Here is an 18,468-nt window from a genome sequence, read left to right as displayed (position 1 = left end):
AATGTTTGCTTTATTTTTAATCAAATCACTCGTTTATAAAGTCAACAAAGTTACACGGGCTCTATAAAACATTTTGCGTTGTTTATTGTACCATTCGCACACTCGGTAATCTCAACGAAACTGTAACAAGTCTTGGTAATTATATTACCTGCAATCATTATAGTTTAAAGCTTAAGGAAGCGCGACTGGCGTTTCATAAATCTATTTATTGCATTGCGCTGTAAAGCTGCTACTCAAACTGCCGCTAGATTTGCAAATTACAAGAAAATTAAATAAATAGAATATTGTTCGGTATTTTATGTTAATGTACTTTTTTATTACCAAAATATAGATAATATGTTATTAATTTATATATTGAAATAAAAATTAAATTTGAAATGTACGTAGTTTATTTTGAACAGCAACATAGTATTGAGAAGTGTTGTAAAATGACTTCAATCGTTAGTTCGAACTCTAAGCTACAACCGCGTCTCACTCCGATTAAAGTAATTTACAACCGATATAAAATTATTTTAATTCCTCTCGCGGCTATATTTATTATAATTATCTTAGGTTCACTTAAAATAACTTTGTTTAAGTACAACATATGTTTATACACCACACTATGTGTAAATGTACATAATGTATTTAATATTCGAAATACGAAATAAATTCTTGTAGTAGTGTAGGTCCCGTCGATATCGATTTGTCGTACGTACGCGTCGGTGAAAAATCGATGGCGGTCCAGATTCATACAAAAATAGGGCAGAGAAATCGATTTGCCCCACATTTTGGCGGTCTAGCGGACGCCGCCGGCGAGGGTAACGCTCGCGATAAGGGATAGTGTCCCCCTCCAGGCGCAGGGGTAGTCCCCCTGCCCCCCTGATAATATTTGCCGCCCCCCGGCTATACTTACGCCCCTCAGTATTTACGGGTTAGAGAAAAACAAGGGTACTCGTGCTTCGGAAGGTGCAACGTAGATTTTAATCCTTTCTGATGTTTATGATTGATGGCGGATTTCGTGATCGGTGTTGCGCTGATGTTGATGGATTCTTTATGATTCTGCGTTGATGCCAATTGCTTTCGCAGTAGGTCGTGCTTGCAATTTCGTGTTAATAATTAGTATTACCTAATCGGATGGGACTGTTTATGATTATTTTTATATTAATTTAACTATAATTTTATTACTACAAATACTATGTTTGTTTATATTAGGTCAATACATACGTGTGTTATCTAACAGTACATCCAAGAAAATTTGTTCGAGTATTACATATTTTGGCCAACGTGGCGCAGCCACGAAAAAGTGATTGTTATTCTTAACAAAACAAATAATATCCTGAGCCCAAGGCAAGATGTGAACTATTACTTGACAGTGACGTCTGCATTAAACAATACTCATGTATATTGACGAACCTTTTAAGAACATAAATGCGTGTGCATCTCGTATTGTTGGTTCCGTACTGAACCGTAATAAAACAATTTCGTATGTTTAAAGAAAACATGTCTATAAGTTAGAAATGGATCAAGATTATATATATATATATAATATATATATTTCATATTATTATTATTAGTTGGCTTTTTGTCTGGAATATTATTTTTAGATTATATATTATACTTATACTTTTTATTTATTTTCTAAAACTAGTGGTGAAATGTTGATCTAGTAATCATTAAATATCACGAAAAATATTTTAAAAAATCTAATGGCAGATTAAAACAAATTATAAATGTAAACCGAAATCTCACCGAGAGGGCACAGTTTTAACCTTTTATGCGCGGGACCTTAAAACAAAACGCGCATCTAAACTAACGTATCCATTTATAATAGCCGCTAGCGCCATCTGTCAATCAATAAATTTCAATAAAAAAAACTTAATTAGGCTTTCAAAGACACAGCAACATTAATAACCAATGAGTAATTGAAACCGTTGATATTAATAGGTTTCTAATGTACACTACAATTTCTTAAGTCATAGAGTTCAAAATACAAAAGTAACTTTGGTAACGCAACCGCAAACACAAGTTTGTTGCGTGAATATGTCTTGATGGTGACGATAGGTGAAGATGTCAGTCAAATATTGACGCGTGCCCAATATCTCAGTATGTCGACATTGCTGAGTCATAGCGAAAATACTAATTATAATCTTCATTGCTTCGCCGAGAATGATCGGTTCTAAAGAAACAAATTTGTATAAATATTCAAGTTGAGTTTAGCAATTATAAGCCGAGGTGGTGAAGCGGAGTATATTAATTTACTCGTATTTATTAATGCGTTTTTCGGTTAGTTACACGTTTGTGACGAAGGAAATTGAGTTTGGGGAATTGAAACCAGTCATTGTTTTTTTAATTGCGGTCAATTTGTGGCGTTCTACATGAAATATGCCGATCATTGTCGCAGGGAATACTATTCAGATGGTTTTTGTGGATCCTCTATGTATTTTATTTAGTTTGTTACCATAACGAGAACGTATTGACTAAAACATTGGTGTTCGACTCATATTACATGACCAGTATTTTCGTAATTAATAGATCTATGAATTATGATATTACTGTTGATTTTAAGCAGTCATAAAATTATTAATCGAATATAACTACTTCACTAACGGATCATGTTACCTAACATTTCCAATTTATTTCAAGGTCGATGCCGGTTAATATGCATACACTCTTATTAAGTGAAATATGTATTTTTTTAACAAAATAAACGAGGAAAAGCATCCTAAACATTTTTTTATTAGATACAAAAACTAAGTGTATTAATAGGTATTTCATTTATAAAATAATTGTCGAGATTTGTAAGGAAAAGATAAAGAGACATAAAGACAATACGTGAACGTTTAATGTACATTCAGAAAAGTAATATTAGTTAAATATTAGAAATATTTTTCAGTATAACTACAATTGTGGGATAACGGCACGTAGTTATTCGTTACGTAACTTAAATAAAACATCTCCCCAAAGTTATTTAATTATCGACTGTTCCCATCCCTATGAAGAGAATTCGTTTTGGAAACGTATTTTAATAATTCCATTCGTAATATCATACAGATATCAAAGAAAGGGTTGCACAGTGGGCCGACTGCGCGCTGACTCGCACAAAATGCTTCTATCTGCATATGGCCGTTGATTGATGTGCCCTGTAATTATTTAGACGCGTTAATAACACCACCGACGACGGCCGCACTTTGTTTCTGACGACTTAAGACGAATGAAATGAGAAATTCTATCGGACTCTTAATAGAGCTTATTGCTTTCTGATGTTTTGTTGATTAAACGAACACAAATTTGTTATTAAGTTTTGCAACATCCTTTATTTTGTTTCGAGCATGTATCCACCTACTGATTTCATATTGCCTTATAGGGTTAATATTAAAAACTAATTGTATAGTGTTATGACGATATGTTTTAATTAAAATATACGGTACGGTCGGTGAGTAAATAGAAACCACACCCGGGGTATGCAAATACGCACAGGTCACACCCGTTGTGTACATATTTCCGTAATGGTGCGTTATCGTAGATTTATTTACATAAATGGCCACCGCGTACAAATCGTCTTTATGTTTTCTGTGCGTGCGACCCCAAAGCCGACGAATCAGAATATTAACATAAATAGTAATGGCGGTAAAAAAACCTATTATGCAAATGAAACATTTTGATGTAAATAGAAACTGACGTAATGCGATGTTAAGAAAGCCATAATAAATCGTTTTTGTTGGGGCTTTATTAGATTATTTCTTAGTTCAGACCGTACCTGTGCTGCGTGATACGATTTTCGAGATATTTTACTTGAATTATCGTAAAAAATTCGTTTTATTCGATCACGACGGATTTATTTTTTGTGGAATTTAGAACACAATAATTATTTTTTATTTACAACGTTTTATTTGACCTAGTTATTTAGTCAGTGATTTTGTTATATTGTCATTTCTTAAGACTAGACTTTTTAAATTCACTATTAAAATGTTTGGTTGGCTACCAAGTAATAACATTACAAGTATAATTTATAAAAAGCCATGTTACAAAGGGAACAAAAAAATATGTGGTTCCTATTAATCTTGCACAATCCAAAATAATGAAATTGGCATATCCATTGAGATCATAGATATGAATACTTTATGATATACATTATTACATTTAATAACAAACGGCTGTTGAGTGCCGAATGTGCTTACGTCACATCGAAACGGGACCGAATAATAGAGTTCGCTCCAAACGTTTAGCGAACCCTCGAAAATTGTAATAAAAAAGAACCATTCGAGATGTAACAGCGATATGATTTTGCATTTTTTATTTTTTTTTTTCTGTTTTCGTGCGTGTTTTTAACACAGCTTTGTATAGTTGCGAATCAATTCGACGCGCTACAGTTAAGCGATACGGCCGCCATAAGTTTATGTTAATATTTGATTTGGTTACTAGTTGAGTAAAAAAATTTCATTATTGTAGTTATATTTACCATTTGACGTATGTAAATACAAAAGATTATATTTTACAATTATACACGGTATAAAATAGTGTTTTTAGTGTACACACTAGTAATTATCTGGTTTCAAATTATTATCGTGATCTGATAATAGTAATTACTGTTAGTTAGAAATTGTATTACTAGCGTAAGTTTCGAAATAAATCCCTGTTTATGTTTAGCTGGCATAATTACAAGGCAGATTTTAATGTAGAGCTCTATTCGCGTCCCCTTTGTTACATAATTTTTAATGTTACATTTTAAGCCCTTAAAATTAGTTTGCCGTTCATTGATCTCTACAATGCATTAATGCATTTTTTTAAAGCTAATGTAAATTTTTTCAATACCTAATCATGTCATAACTTTAATCCAATATAGTTATTCTATTTATTATAGTTATCATTCATGTATGTTAAAGAAAACATAGAATTGTAGGAATAAGTCATTATTTATTCAACGAAGTAAAGGTACACAACTGTATAACTATACCATTTGTTTTTAATGGCAATTTAAGTATTTAGGGCCATCAATGTGAGTAATAAAAATTAGCAATTCAAAATTTAAAATGGATTAAATAAAGCGTAATATATGTGAAGTACTGTAATATATACACAGCGAGGTATAATTCAGTAAAAGACCTCCAAACATTCGGACATTCGGTCAGACGGCCCCATTCGTAAGAATGTGATTAATTAAATATATGTATAGAGGCGGAAAGAAATTTGGCAACCCTTAGCCCTCATTTTTTGCATCAGACATACCTCATTTGGTACTGGGGAGCGTAATTGACTCGTTGTTAATTTAAATTAAATTTTCTGACGAAAGGAATTTTTCTGTGATTTTCGAAAAGTAATTTTCATTTACTTTGTCGTCCTTTTTGTCCGAAGTAATAATTTCGGTTTTTATACAGTTATACTGATATCGATTAATGTAACTTTTATTTATATATTCGATTATCAGATTAACAGTTGGACAGATATATACTACTGTATAAGGTTATTGAAAATAAAGTTAATATATTTATCATAAATTTACTAGGTGACATACTTTGCAAGCAACAAATACTTAATTTCCTAATTAAAATATATATTTGATTTTAATTTTCATTTACATTATTACAACTCAAAGAATGCACCGAGTGAGCGCAAGTGAAAACACAAGTAATGAACCTAACCAGGTTGTCAGGCTATCGCGGCAACATCTCACTCCACGTAAATAACTAGGCAATACAATTCTCACTGCTTTTTTACTTAATTACGCTTCGTTACATATGGTAATCAATGGCCATAAAGAATACAGTCATATCTCGCTAACAATCTAACGTACACAGGATAGAAACTGCGCTAAATCAAAACAACGTAGCATTCACTTCTCATATTTCTAATTAAAATTCCTATACATATGCATTGTTACGAATCAGATATCTCTATTGTCCACTGAATAGTTTTGTGCTATCACACACAGGTACTTGGACAAATGCATTATGCGTTTCTAGCAAACGTCCAAACAGTTATACGTTGTGTAAACAGATCTAGATCGTTTGCCATAGTTAAATGTTGTATATAGGTAAATGTCATTAAATTATAATTTATGTCACTCGTTTTACCTCTTTATTTGAGTGGTCTAATTTAGTTAGGTTATGAACTCAATTTTCTTCTTTTCTGTCTTATAGACACTTATCATTGGTTTTTATTAGCTATGGTGTAATCTACAATTGTGTGGATTATAAACTATAAAGCTATTTAAAATACAATGCGGAATAGATAAGTAACAAAATACATACTGAACGTTTTAAAATATAGGTAGTAATGAGGTAAACACATCATGGCTGTCGGCAAACAAGATTACTGATACATCCTGCGTTCCCGGTGGCCTAATCCGTGTGTTCACCTTATCAGTTATAGGGAAAAATTTATGAATAGACTACTGTTTCAGTAATCGTGTTTGTCGAAACAAAAGTGCCGCTGCTTTGTTATTTTGTGACTTGTTTATTGCATCGCAAGGTATCTTATGTAATGTTTAAATTTTGTCTTGTGAAATTATTATGATTGTTTATTCTCAGTCTTGGTGTATTGACAACTTAAAAGGATGTTACATACCTCTATAATTTTGTCAAATTACTCCCTCAGTGTATTGAGATAATATGCTATTGGTTCCTCTATCTCTCCTATATCTTCTCTATCAAATAAAAGAATATTGCAAATCTCGATTCCTCTCTTGTCAATCTTGTTGAATATTATATTTCCAGATATATTAAACCACGATATTTTTCCATATAACTATAACAATTATCTTACTTATACACATAAGAAATACCGAGTGTAAATTGTTGGCCATTTTAAAAACCCATTACATATGCCGTAGAAAATTTATTCTATTTTCACAACTACACGTGCATTGTTTATCTGATGTACGCACAATAGTATAAATGGTAATGACTGGTGTTATTCTAATTTCATTCATAATGTAGTGAAACGATTCTCTCACACGACTTTACAAAGTTCTCGCATGGGGATGGGAGAGTGAAGTATGCTTAACTTGAATGTGACAACGTCCTTAGGATGCAGTCACACGGATAAGCTGTTTGTACAATAAATAGTTTGATACGGTAATACAACTTCCGTACGTCAAGATAGCGAGGGAGTCGTGTTGTCTACCACGGATACCATTATTCAAATTGTCTATTATTTTCCATAATTAATTTACAGTAATTTTCTTGCAGCGGTTTCGTTAAGGTGCACCGTTCAATCCGTTTTACTTTGGTCCGTAGCGCATGTTATCTTAGTAGAGTAGTTTTAGAATATGCGAAAAAAAAAACGATATAGGTTTTAGATTTCATAATTGAAGTAATGTGTAATCTACGTAAATCAATATTTACAGTATAGACCATTGTGTTATACACATACGATTGATTTTGAATAATACATAACAAATCATATCTGATTGAATATAGCACGCCACTGTATACTTTGAAAAGAACGTACAAACACTAAAACGTTATGGAGCAATATTTTACTATCAAAAATGTAACAAGCAAAATAATAGCAATAGCGCACTCGTTATGCAGTGAGTGTAGTAACTCGGTAGGAAATGTAATTAGCCGGTGTTCACCCGCGATGCCTTTAATTCACTCAAGCATGTAACTCCTTATCTCTGTTGCATGTTTTTTCAATATGCAATCCACAGACAATCGTGCTTCTTTATCTGGCAATCGGATTCTCAGGTTTTTTTTCATTCGCCAACATATCTAATTATTGTGCAGTTTCGTAACTAACTAGTGGCTCTTCGTGTCAATTGAGCTGCGATGTACAGCATCGAATAATGATTCATGTTATCGTAACTAGGCATTCTTTACCTTTACTAATTAGTGATAGGTATTTCTTTTTTTGAATTCATTGTTCATTTACATATAATACTGATATAATAAAAAAAATTGTGAGTAGAAATATTAACAATATGAAAGATATAAAAAGAGGTTTATTGAATAAACGATTCTATATGTTAATAATTATTTCTTAGCCTTTTTCCTTTAGTAGGTTACTTTTATATTCTTTTATGTCCCTAAATTTGTTGGCCGTTCTTTACAACAGTGTGTATAAAAATTACGTAGTTATATTTTTACTTGAAGCCAGTAGTCAGCTTGCTTCGATTGGATCGGAATTTCTTGAATGTTCCGCATTTGCTAAATAATTATTTTCATTAATTAAGTCATAATATCAGGTACATTTAAAATAGAAGGGCTCTATTCCAATTCAGGGCAACATTAGTAAATATAACAAACAGACAGTATAGCTATCATGACTATTATCCATTCGTTCCTTCGCGACAAACTCACAAAACAATTATCTACAAACTTAAATCCATTTACATTAAAAGATCCGTTAAAGTTTATACAGACATTAGTAATTTAATCGTAGAAATGTACAATTTGTTCCATTTTTATGTACAAAAGCTTTTACTAAAATCACAACTTACGATTTCCTGCATTTGGTAAAATAAGGTGTGTTTCCCCTCGCTGTTTTGATGTCTTAATGTTAAGGTGATGTATGCATACCGGAAGTATGAGTGAGAAATATACGATTTGGAACGTTTATATTTTGATATCTTTATTTTAGCGCAATAAATAAAAGGAAATTGTATCCGTCTTTGAAGACAAGCTATTCTAATAATACTGTCCATGGAAAGAGAGGATAAAATCATTTAAATTTTTGCCAATAAATATTATTAACGGAGATTTTATCTATTAAATGTTTGTAACTTCTGCTCTTATGTCAAATAATTTTCAAGTGACAAATATAAAATACTAATATTTATTAAAAATATACTTAGATTTGAGAATATATTTGATTGAGACTATGTGTGTTGTATTATTGAGACTACTAGACGTTTGGTCAATAAATGTGGTATTTAAAAACGAGGATTTATCATTTTGTTGACAGTATAGACATTTAAAAATAATCGATAGCAATTTCAGTATGCCACAAACATATCAGATGTTAAACTGGCGTGGTTCGCGTGATACAACAAACTTAATAATGAGGAAAAATTGTTGCCAGTTGTTGTTACAACGTTATTCGCTTTATGATGTTCGCTATCGGCTTATGTGTGACGGTTGAAAAATTTGCCTTGTCTTCATACATCTAGTTTGTAAATTATACCAGTTAGACTGAATGTTTCAAAAACTAGAATTCTAAAATTAGTTCTGATATTAATGTTTATATTATTTTCCACTTAAGTTTCAGATTCCTTTTGGGTCATTTGCTTATTGGATTAGAAAATCTAATAGATGAGTGTAACTAGTTTTGTATAATATTTTTAAAGGTTCCTATGTATTTAATTTAATATTATAATGCACTATTTCACATGCATCTTTCTTTTCACATTTTCGTTAGATCTGAAAATATTATTCGAGGCTCCACCTAATGATGTTTAAACCACAAAATTTCAATTTACACACAGCAACATTTTTCTGATTAGTCAAACGAAATAAAAGGCCAACTGTCCATTTGCGAAGTTTTGTAATACGTACGGAATGCAAAAGCCGATATGTGAATTTGTGTAGTGCAGAATTAATGTATTATTGCGAGATGAATCGTGACCACGTATTAGGTGCCCGGAGCTAATCGCTCCTGTTGACTTTTATTCTACCTTTGAGAACGCTTTAAGCATGTTTCCATTCCCTCACGTATTGCACAATTTTTGCTGTCTTAAACAGAAATTATTCACAAGACGTGACGCCTCCGCTGAATGTAGATTACGGACTTTTTGCAATTTAATACTCATTACCATCAAAAGGTAAAAAGTATTTAATACATTGATTGAACTCTTGTCGCAGTCGGGTAGGAATTAATGTACCGTGAAAAGTAGAGGAATTGCGGTTAGTAGTTTATTATATGCAAATTGATGATAGATTGTGCTAAGTGCGCACCATCTTAATTAGATAATTTGGATTTTTTATTTCGAATACAACAAAGCAATGTTATAAACATGTCCGTTTCCAGATGACGTTTTTTAAGGCTAAGTAAGAAAGTTGTTTTATTGTTTTTATAATGAGTTTCAATTACAAGCCAATGGCTACCAACGACAAGTATATTTACAGAAACAACAAAACGTAGATTAACTGCAATTTAAACATGTTATAAAAAGTAAAGCCTTCAATTACACAGGAATGAATAAACAGAATTCCTCGAAGTAGTGCATAGTACAAGTACTTGGGTTCAATGCGGAGTAACAAGTAAAGGGCACGTTGTCTATCCATGCGGATAGATCTAGTGTACCACACATAACTTAATTAATATAACAATTAGTTTAACAAATGTGTACACGTAAACCGGATTGCGACCACCAAAGTGTTGTCACGTGGTGAGGACTAATCAAACTTTACCAATAAATTTTAAAGGTTAACATTGGGACTTAATATTCTGTGTTTTCGTGCTGTGAACAACACTTTACTACTAGAAAATATATTGTATAACATTTATAAAATTGAGGATTTTTTCTTCTTTATTTGGTGTTGCTCGTCGCTTCGCTCCTAAGTAAAGCTTTTCCCGCTATAATAGTCCCTAAATCGCTGTAGCAATCTACAGCGCCATCTGTACGACGCCAACGGCATCTGCTTAACAATCAAATGAAAAATTTTAATATTTCATAGGGCAGCAAATATCTGGGATTATAAGTAGCCTATATGTTAATCCAGGACGTGGTCTATTCGTGTGCCAAACTTCACCTAAATCTGTTGAGCGGTTACTGCGTTTACTTGTAACAAACATCTAAACATAAAAACTCATATTTTTAATATTATAAATATATTTGTTATATTATAGATCTGAAAATATGTGGAAATGTATGGATGTTTGTAACAAATAAACTCAGAAACAGCTGAAGGGATTTAGTTGTAATTCGGCTCACCGGAAGATTTTGTATTGGATTCATACGCAGGCGATTTTTGTCCTGGCAATTTGCTGTCATAAGAAATTATAGCTTTTTAAATCTGAAATCTTTCTTTTAAATCTTTTTAAAGCTTTTAAAATATATGGCGTTGGTGTTGCTTAGATAGCACAATGAATCGCTAGTGTTTTAGGAACTTTTTACCGAAAAGGTTTCCCACGCGTGCAAACCACAAGCAAAGCTTAGTATATTAGTAAAAAAAAAGATACACTAGTTAATATCAATTATATCTCATTTTCAGCGTGATATCGACACTTTTAAACTGCTAATATTGAGCTTGAAGTGCAATACAGAAGGGATGACGAACGACGTCATTAAATATAAAAATTACCCCCACTAAGCACTTATTTAACGTATTTAAATTTTAAAATTAAACCTGCAAATAAATAATATTGCGATATAAACTTAAATAGTATAATATTACATTTAATATTTTGATTATTACACTAAGAAAAATCGTCGTCGTATGGCGATTAAATAATTACCACGCGTTAGTTGGACGAGGAAAAATGCGCGGCGCCGTGGAGTCGTCACGTAATTATCGAACTCTTTTAATAACTGAACAGTGTTAGCAAATGTCATCAGCCATACGGCAGGTGGGCTGACCGTCGTTCATTATCTAGCAAACGGTTTTCAATGGCTTCGACAATTTGGAGCTGCTATAGAACTCACCATTAAATAACAATGTTGGTTGCATAAAAATAATTGAACAGCCAATATTTGTGGGGAAAATAAACATGTCAAGTTGGAGTATTGATATAAATTAGTTATACTATATGGAATTATATACGCACCTTTAAGTAGAGATGTAACAAAATATTTATTACCTTCATGATTGTATGTCGTGCGAGACATAACATAGTAATTCATACGTGTTGCAAGGTGTATGGTTGAGTTATGTTGAAAGCCTCAACTAAACATCATCTAAATTAATTCGATGTCCATATTTATCTCTATAATCTAACATTTTGTGACATGAACAAATTTTTTTATGTGACTATATAATAAACTAGCTTTTGCTCGCAGCTCCGCCCGCGTTATAAAGTTTTTCAGGCTAAAGTTTTCCATTATAAAAGTAGTAGTTTCCCGGGAGCCTATGTTCTTCCCAGGGTTTCAAACTGTCTCCATACCAAATTTTATCTTAATACGTTGGGTAGTTTTTGAGTTTAAGACGTTCAGGCAAACGGATGCAGCGGGGACTTTGTTTTATAATATATTTTTTTAGAACTTTTTAAGAGGAATAATCCCGACATACATCATTGTTGCATAACTTTAACCGTTTACGCAGCGCACGCAACGGAAGCTCTCAAAACTAATAAATTGTCCCCGTATTTGTAACATGTTTCATTACTGCTCCGTTCCTATTGGTCATAGCGTTATGATATACAGCCTATAGCACCCCACAAATAAAGGGCTATCCAACACAAAACGAATTTTTCAGTTCCAACTGGTAGTTCCTAAGATTAGCCATTACTGCTCCGCTCCTATTGGTCATAGCGTGATGATATATAACTTAGAGCATTCCACGAACAAAGGGCTATCCAACGCAAAAATAATTTTTCAGTTTGGACCGGTAGTTCCAGAGATTAGCCATTGCTGCTCCGCTCCTATTGGGTATAGCGTGATGATATATAGCCTATAGCAATCCACAAATAAAGGGCTATCCAACGTAAAAAGAATTTTTCAGTTTGGACCGATAGTTCCTAAGATTAGTAAACAAATATAATGAGAAAGCTTCGAACTGCTAAGCTATCGGGAGTTACACGTGTCATTGTGAGTCAACCATAAAAGATAGACTTATGCTGTCGTGGGATATTTTTACATAATTTTAAGGAGAACATTTCCGTCATACATGATTTCTATGTAGCTTTAACCATTAAGGTTGCACACGCGACGGAAGCTTAAAAATGGAGTAACTTCTCCCGTTTTCCCAACATTTCCCTTCACTGCTCTGCTCCTATTAATTGTAGCGTGATGAAAAGTATACTATAACCAGCACAGGAGTATGACAAATAATTGTATCAAGTTTCGTTAAAATCCGTCGAGTAGTTTTTGTTTCTATAACGGTTATACAGACAGACAGACAGACAGACAGACAGACAGACAGACAGACAAAAATTTTACTAATTGCATTTTTGGCATCAGTATCGATCCCTAATCACCCCCTGATAGTTATTTTGGAAATATATTTCATGTACAGAATTGACCTCTCTACAGATTTATTATAAGTATAGATATAAATAGCTCCGATTGGAGACGCTTGGATGCGAAAGCAAGAATGCGCCGGATTAAATTTTATGATTACTGATTATACTTGAATGAACTTACAATACCTAAATAGGTAAATTGATTGTCGTGAGTTTTTGCATCGTTTGAGTTTTTCCTAAAAATTTACATTCACATCGTTTTACTTCGGTACATCGCAACTGTTTCGATTAATCATTTAAGTAAAAAAGTTACCCTTTTAATTAGCGGCGGGCGAGCATTTTAATCTCGCCTCGCTGGATTACAAGCACTGAGCAAGGACTTAAACGATTCAGATGTAATAATTCTTCTCAGTGTTATAAATAAGAAAAATAAAGGCTCTTGTCGTATACAGTTCCGGGGAACGGGGAAGGATTTAAACCGACGCCACGCTCCTAACCGGGAAATTAATTTACGTCGACCTAGGTTTTGAATATTGAATTCATTGATAACGGTTAATATTTTTTTACGATGATTTTAATTTGATGTAGTACGATGTTCATCTTCTATAAAAACTAATATTGCGCACTTCTGAGGGATCCGCCATCACATTAACATAATAAATGCTATAATTATCTGCATAATGCTTTAGGATAGTTAAATATTTTTTTCCTATCTTAATTTGCCGCCACTTAACGTACGTGTTGTGTTTAAGTTTATAAATTATTAATGACTTAGCTAATTGTATCTTTCATTGCAATTTCCCTGCAGATAGTAAATGTTATTACTTTTGATAAAATAAATTTTATGTAACATTTAATTATTGTATTAATGGTCTCTAAGCCAACATTGAGTGCTTAAGAAGTTGATAGAGCAAAAAATGAATTAAATAAGTTTAATTTTGTAGCTGCATTTGTAACAATGCTACGGATTAATGCATCGTAACGTCTTAACCGGAAACCCGATCTTTTTTAAGTGAAAAGTAATGCACTAATTGGGTTGTTTTCTTAATCGAATACCGGGTGAGGGGATATTAATGCTCCCAAGAGGAAAAACGCGCATTAATTTTCCCAAAAAAGTATTAACCGTCGTGTCAAAGTTTGTGAGGGCAGGTGCGCGAAAGAGTTAGGTAGGTTTATGTTTTTATTGTGTTTTGTTTGGATGTTTATTTTGTGCGGGCGACGACGTTTATAGGCAAACGAGATGATTTGAAGTACAGTTTTACTAATTTAAAACCGAAATAGACAAAATAAATATCTTCTTAATTATCTGGAATAGCGGAAAAGTTATTTATTTTTATTGGAATTGCATATTAGGTATTATGCAAATAAAATATTTGAATAACGTAACATTTTAATCAGATGTCGATAAGTGTGCGCGTAATTATCGAGTGTGTTCGTATCGTAATGAATGTGTGGAGTTAACATACACTAAAGCTGACCTGCGCACGTTGCACATAGATCATTGAACAATCGAAACACTCGTATTTCATTCATAGCCAACTGTCTGCTTAATTGGCTTTTTATTAAAAGTACACGCAAACGAATTCATCGGCTACGGCTTGTTGAGTATAAACATGAAATTTTAATTTATGTAGACGTCTTTAATGACCATGTTCCTAACAATTTGGTTATTATAAAATAAAATTATTAATATCTTAAATTCATCTCTTAAAACGTCGGATAAGTACCTCTTGCAAGAGGGACAAGCACTCGTATTTACTTTATTAATTGATTTACAAGTGGGGTGGATGTTTCCGAATAATTATTTCTGCGTTTTAATTGAGAGCTATGAAATTTGTAGCCCCTTGAAGAGATCATTGCTTAAGTACATTTGTACGTAATGCCCGCCTTGTATTATAACCAGACGGAACTCTATACCATTTTCTACGAATTTTCAAATTTAATATTATCCAACAGTTTCATACAGATATTGTAAGACGCCGGACCGGTTTTAAATTTAACTCTTATGTCTGTATCAGTTAGGACGATTATCATGTAGATCAAAAAATATTTATAAATTAGTAAGTTAGTATATTTTCGCATAGGTGTCGACTGCGTGGCCACTGGTAGCGCTGGGTGATCATCACCCACCGCGCCACAGAAACTGTCAACGTCAAAATTTTGTAAATTTGTCTTAAATATTATTATATCGAGTATTTTAAATTTAGAACTATTAAATGAATATTACTAGTAGATACTACTATCTTCGGTACAAATATTAAATATATTTTAAACCATTTTTATTCATTCCTAGTAATTAATATTAATTACGGCATGTTATAAGTCAGCTGTATTTTGTTAATATTAATAAAATCGTATCGCAACATCGACAATAACATTATCAACCTTATTAGTATGCCCATTTACAGATAATACGTACAACACGACGTGTTTATAGATGCTTTTAACTGTAATTTAATTTATAGGTCATGCAACATCAAAGCCATTCACAGTATGAACGAGGAATATCATGTCGTCAAATAGGCTGGTAGACCCCCACATCCCGACACGTCACTGTCAATTGAATGCTTAGCCTAGAACGTATCAATCTAATTCGAGAACCTGTCAAATGTAATTTATATGTTGTGACTCATTATCGCTTATTGTACCAACCAGCAATGTAGGGGGAGACGCGTACTACATTATGCTGGTGGTGGGATATATTTTACATCCGCTTGGATAGCGACCACTGTACAGAAGGTGTTAAAGCCCACCATAGTCGCTCACGTAAGTGTGCCGCGGAATCAATTTGTGTATAGCTTGTTCCAACAGGCCGGCATGATTTTGTCGACTGTGGACGGGTAATCATTTCTCGTCATTCTATTGGAGCCCAATCCACTTACCATCAGGAACAGCGGCGTCACTTTGCTGTGCTCGTATAAAAATATAAAAATAAATCCGTAAAATAGTTTTATTTCAAAATAAAAACATCCAACACATTCTGTAATTATACAAAAATATGTTAACAGATGTTGTAATTTCTGAGGTTATAACCCACAAATAATCAAGCTAAGACATTAAAACATACTTTGCACATTGAAAGTTTGATTAATAACAACAAATATTGCAAATCAACGGAGCCACAAATCTTGCTGATACTTGCTACAGACATAAATTAATATTGAAGTGGTGGACGCCGCATCAAAAGAAATGCTCCGAAATGTTTGTGGTCAATTTATTTACTAGCAATTCGTTACGGTTTGGGCGGATACTTGGGCCGATGATAAATTGTACACAGTCGCTCATTTTCTTTGTGAACCATTGTTGCGTTTAACATATTTCGAACTGTAAGACACTGATCTTAAGAATCTAAATTGAGAAATTTCTTAACAGGAACGCAACAAAGTATTGCATGACGAAAATAATAATTTTGAACTCTATGTAAAAGCTACGAACATATGTTTTACAATAACGCGTTTCATCATCGGATTGTGGGATTTCGAATGACACAACAGACTGACAAATGATTGCTAGTCACAGTTCAACAGTTAATTTGTATGTAAATATGATTTTATTTCTTTGCTTTTCAAATTCATTCGAGGTTAATAGGCATCCTGGCAAGTTACTCATATTTATAAATGGTTTACGTAATCAGAAATGTCTTGAAAAATAACTTGCAAAGGCGCTTTTAAGGGTATAATTTAATGCAGTTAATAATAACAAACATTGAAAAGAAGGGAAAATAAACGCTAAATTGCACTCATTTACCGGGTCGCGACGATCAATCATTACAGCCAAGTCATCAGCCGGTTCAAATGTCAAACGAACCTAGGGTGGCAATAAAAAAAGAAAAACTCTGTTGCTATTATTAAAAAAGTGACTGTGACTTTATTTCCATTGTCGATTGCCGATTCGGGATTATTAACTGACTTGCATATTTTTTGTGTTCTAATATTGATAGATTGGTTTTTTCAAGTGGCTTTACGTTTTGTTGTGCATATGCGTCGGTTGTCGGTACACTGCGAGTGGTAGCGATTATAATATCTTCGTGTCTATACTTGTGTCAAAATGGCACAAAACGATAGTCATCCGATGGTTGACGTTCATCGTTCACACGCCAAGTGAAATGTGTTGTTGCCCGGACCGCTACTTTACAACACTTATTCAAACCGCTACTTTTTATTGTTTGATATTTTTACTTCGATTTTGTAGCGAATTGATGTTTTCATTATCGACAGCTAATATGTCCATATGTTTCGGGGACGTCCTAAAACTAATATCCAGCATTATTTAATTAAATGTGTAGCCAAACGTGCATGTTATGTATCCCTTCCCATAATAAAATGATGTTAAGTGAATTGGACTCAATTTAACGGAATTGATTTCCTTTAATTTTACGATTTCGTTTGCGTGATCTCGCCCGGTAATAATCTAATAAATTCGTCCATTGGGAGGGAGGGGGTTTGTCTGTATTAAAATGGGTTTCGTATTATATTGTTTTATTGGTCAATTCATATCTGCTAATACTCAATATGATTAATATATTTATTCCAAGTTGATTGTGAGTCATCGACTCGTACAATATATAGTTAATCTATTTCAGTTCACGGAATCGAAAACAGCAAAGCTAGAATATTGGAAATGTACAATAAATATTATATTTAGGTGTTAGTTTCCGAAGCAGATAATGTAAATGTGAATAACCGTTGGCTGGTATGGCGCTTGTTGCGGCACTCGGCAGCGCACACTGCACCGTACAATTGTAAACATGGGAGAGATATCGCGTGTAAGCGCACAGTATTAACGGAGTCAAGCCGTTTCGACTTACCCTATATTTTAACAACTGTCCCAATACATCTTGCAATGTTATTTTTAACTGTTTTGCCACATTATAGTTTATTCATTCTGTGTTTACTTTTGATTTTTTGTTTCGTATCCAAATGTACTTAGATACAATATGTATGTATGGTGTTATGATTGGTTTGTTGAGTTGAACCGATGTCGAACATATCGTATTGACGTGTGTATCAGGTGTCCGTGTATTTACATAAGTAACTTGCATGTAAATTTATCTGTGTCAATATCGAGTCTCGACATTTATAAAAATTTAAAATTTTCAACGAATTGGATCGTTTTTTTTCTTCATTTCAGGTGCCTGTCAATGAAAGCGCCAGACAGGTATGTCGCTAACTCGCTCGCGCCGCGCTTTCGGTATCGTTCGGCCGCGTTTGGTCGCGTTCGGATACGTTCGGGCGGGCTCGGCCGCTCAGCGGTTGCTCGCTCGCCAAAGGGGTAGCCTGGAAGACCACACGTTACACCCGCATCGCAGGATATTTACACACAGTATATTTTTTGAACAAAATTGCTTATTGGTGTTTTTTATTTTCATTGTTTTTGATACTTATTATGTTGTGTTCCGCAATTTCCATATCTCAGCAGGTAGGTCCC

The 18,468-nt window shown here is 33.3% G+C and overlaps 1 protein-coding gene across 1 annotated transcript in view; it reads left to right on the top strand.

Moving 5' to 3' along the window:
* LOC115440448 (dachshund homolog 2) overlaps positions 1-18,468 on the top strand; it is a 157,572-nt gene that overhangs the window by 7,924 nt on the left and 131,180 nt on the right. The window contains 1 exon segment of the mRNA XM_030164756.2: positions 18,172-18,198. Coding sequence (XP_030020616.2) covers positions 18,172-18,198 — 27 coding nt within the window.

This window comes from Manduca sexta, chromosome 24 (genome assembly GCF_014839805.1).
Source record: "Manduca sexta isolate Smith_Timp_Sample1 chromosome 24, JHU_Msex_v1.0, whole genome shotgun sequence".
NCBI classification, from domain to species: Eukaryota; Metazoa; Arthropoda; class Insecta; order Lepidoptera; family Sphingidae; genus Manduca; species Manduca sexta.
This window is presented reverse-complemented; position numbering and strand designations above follow the sequence as displayed.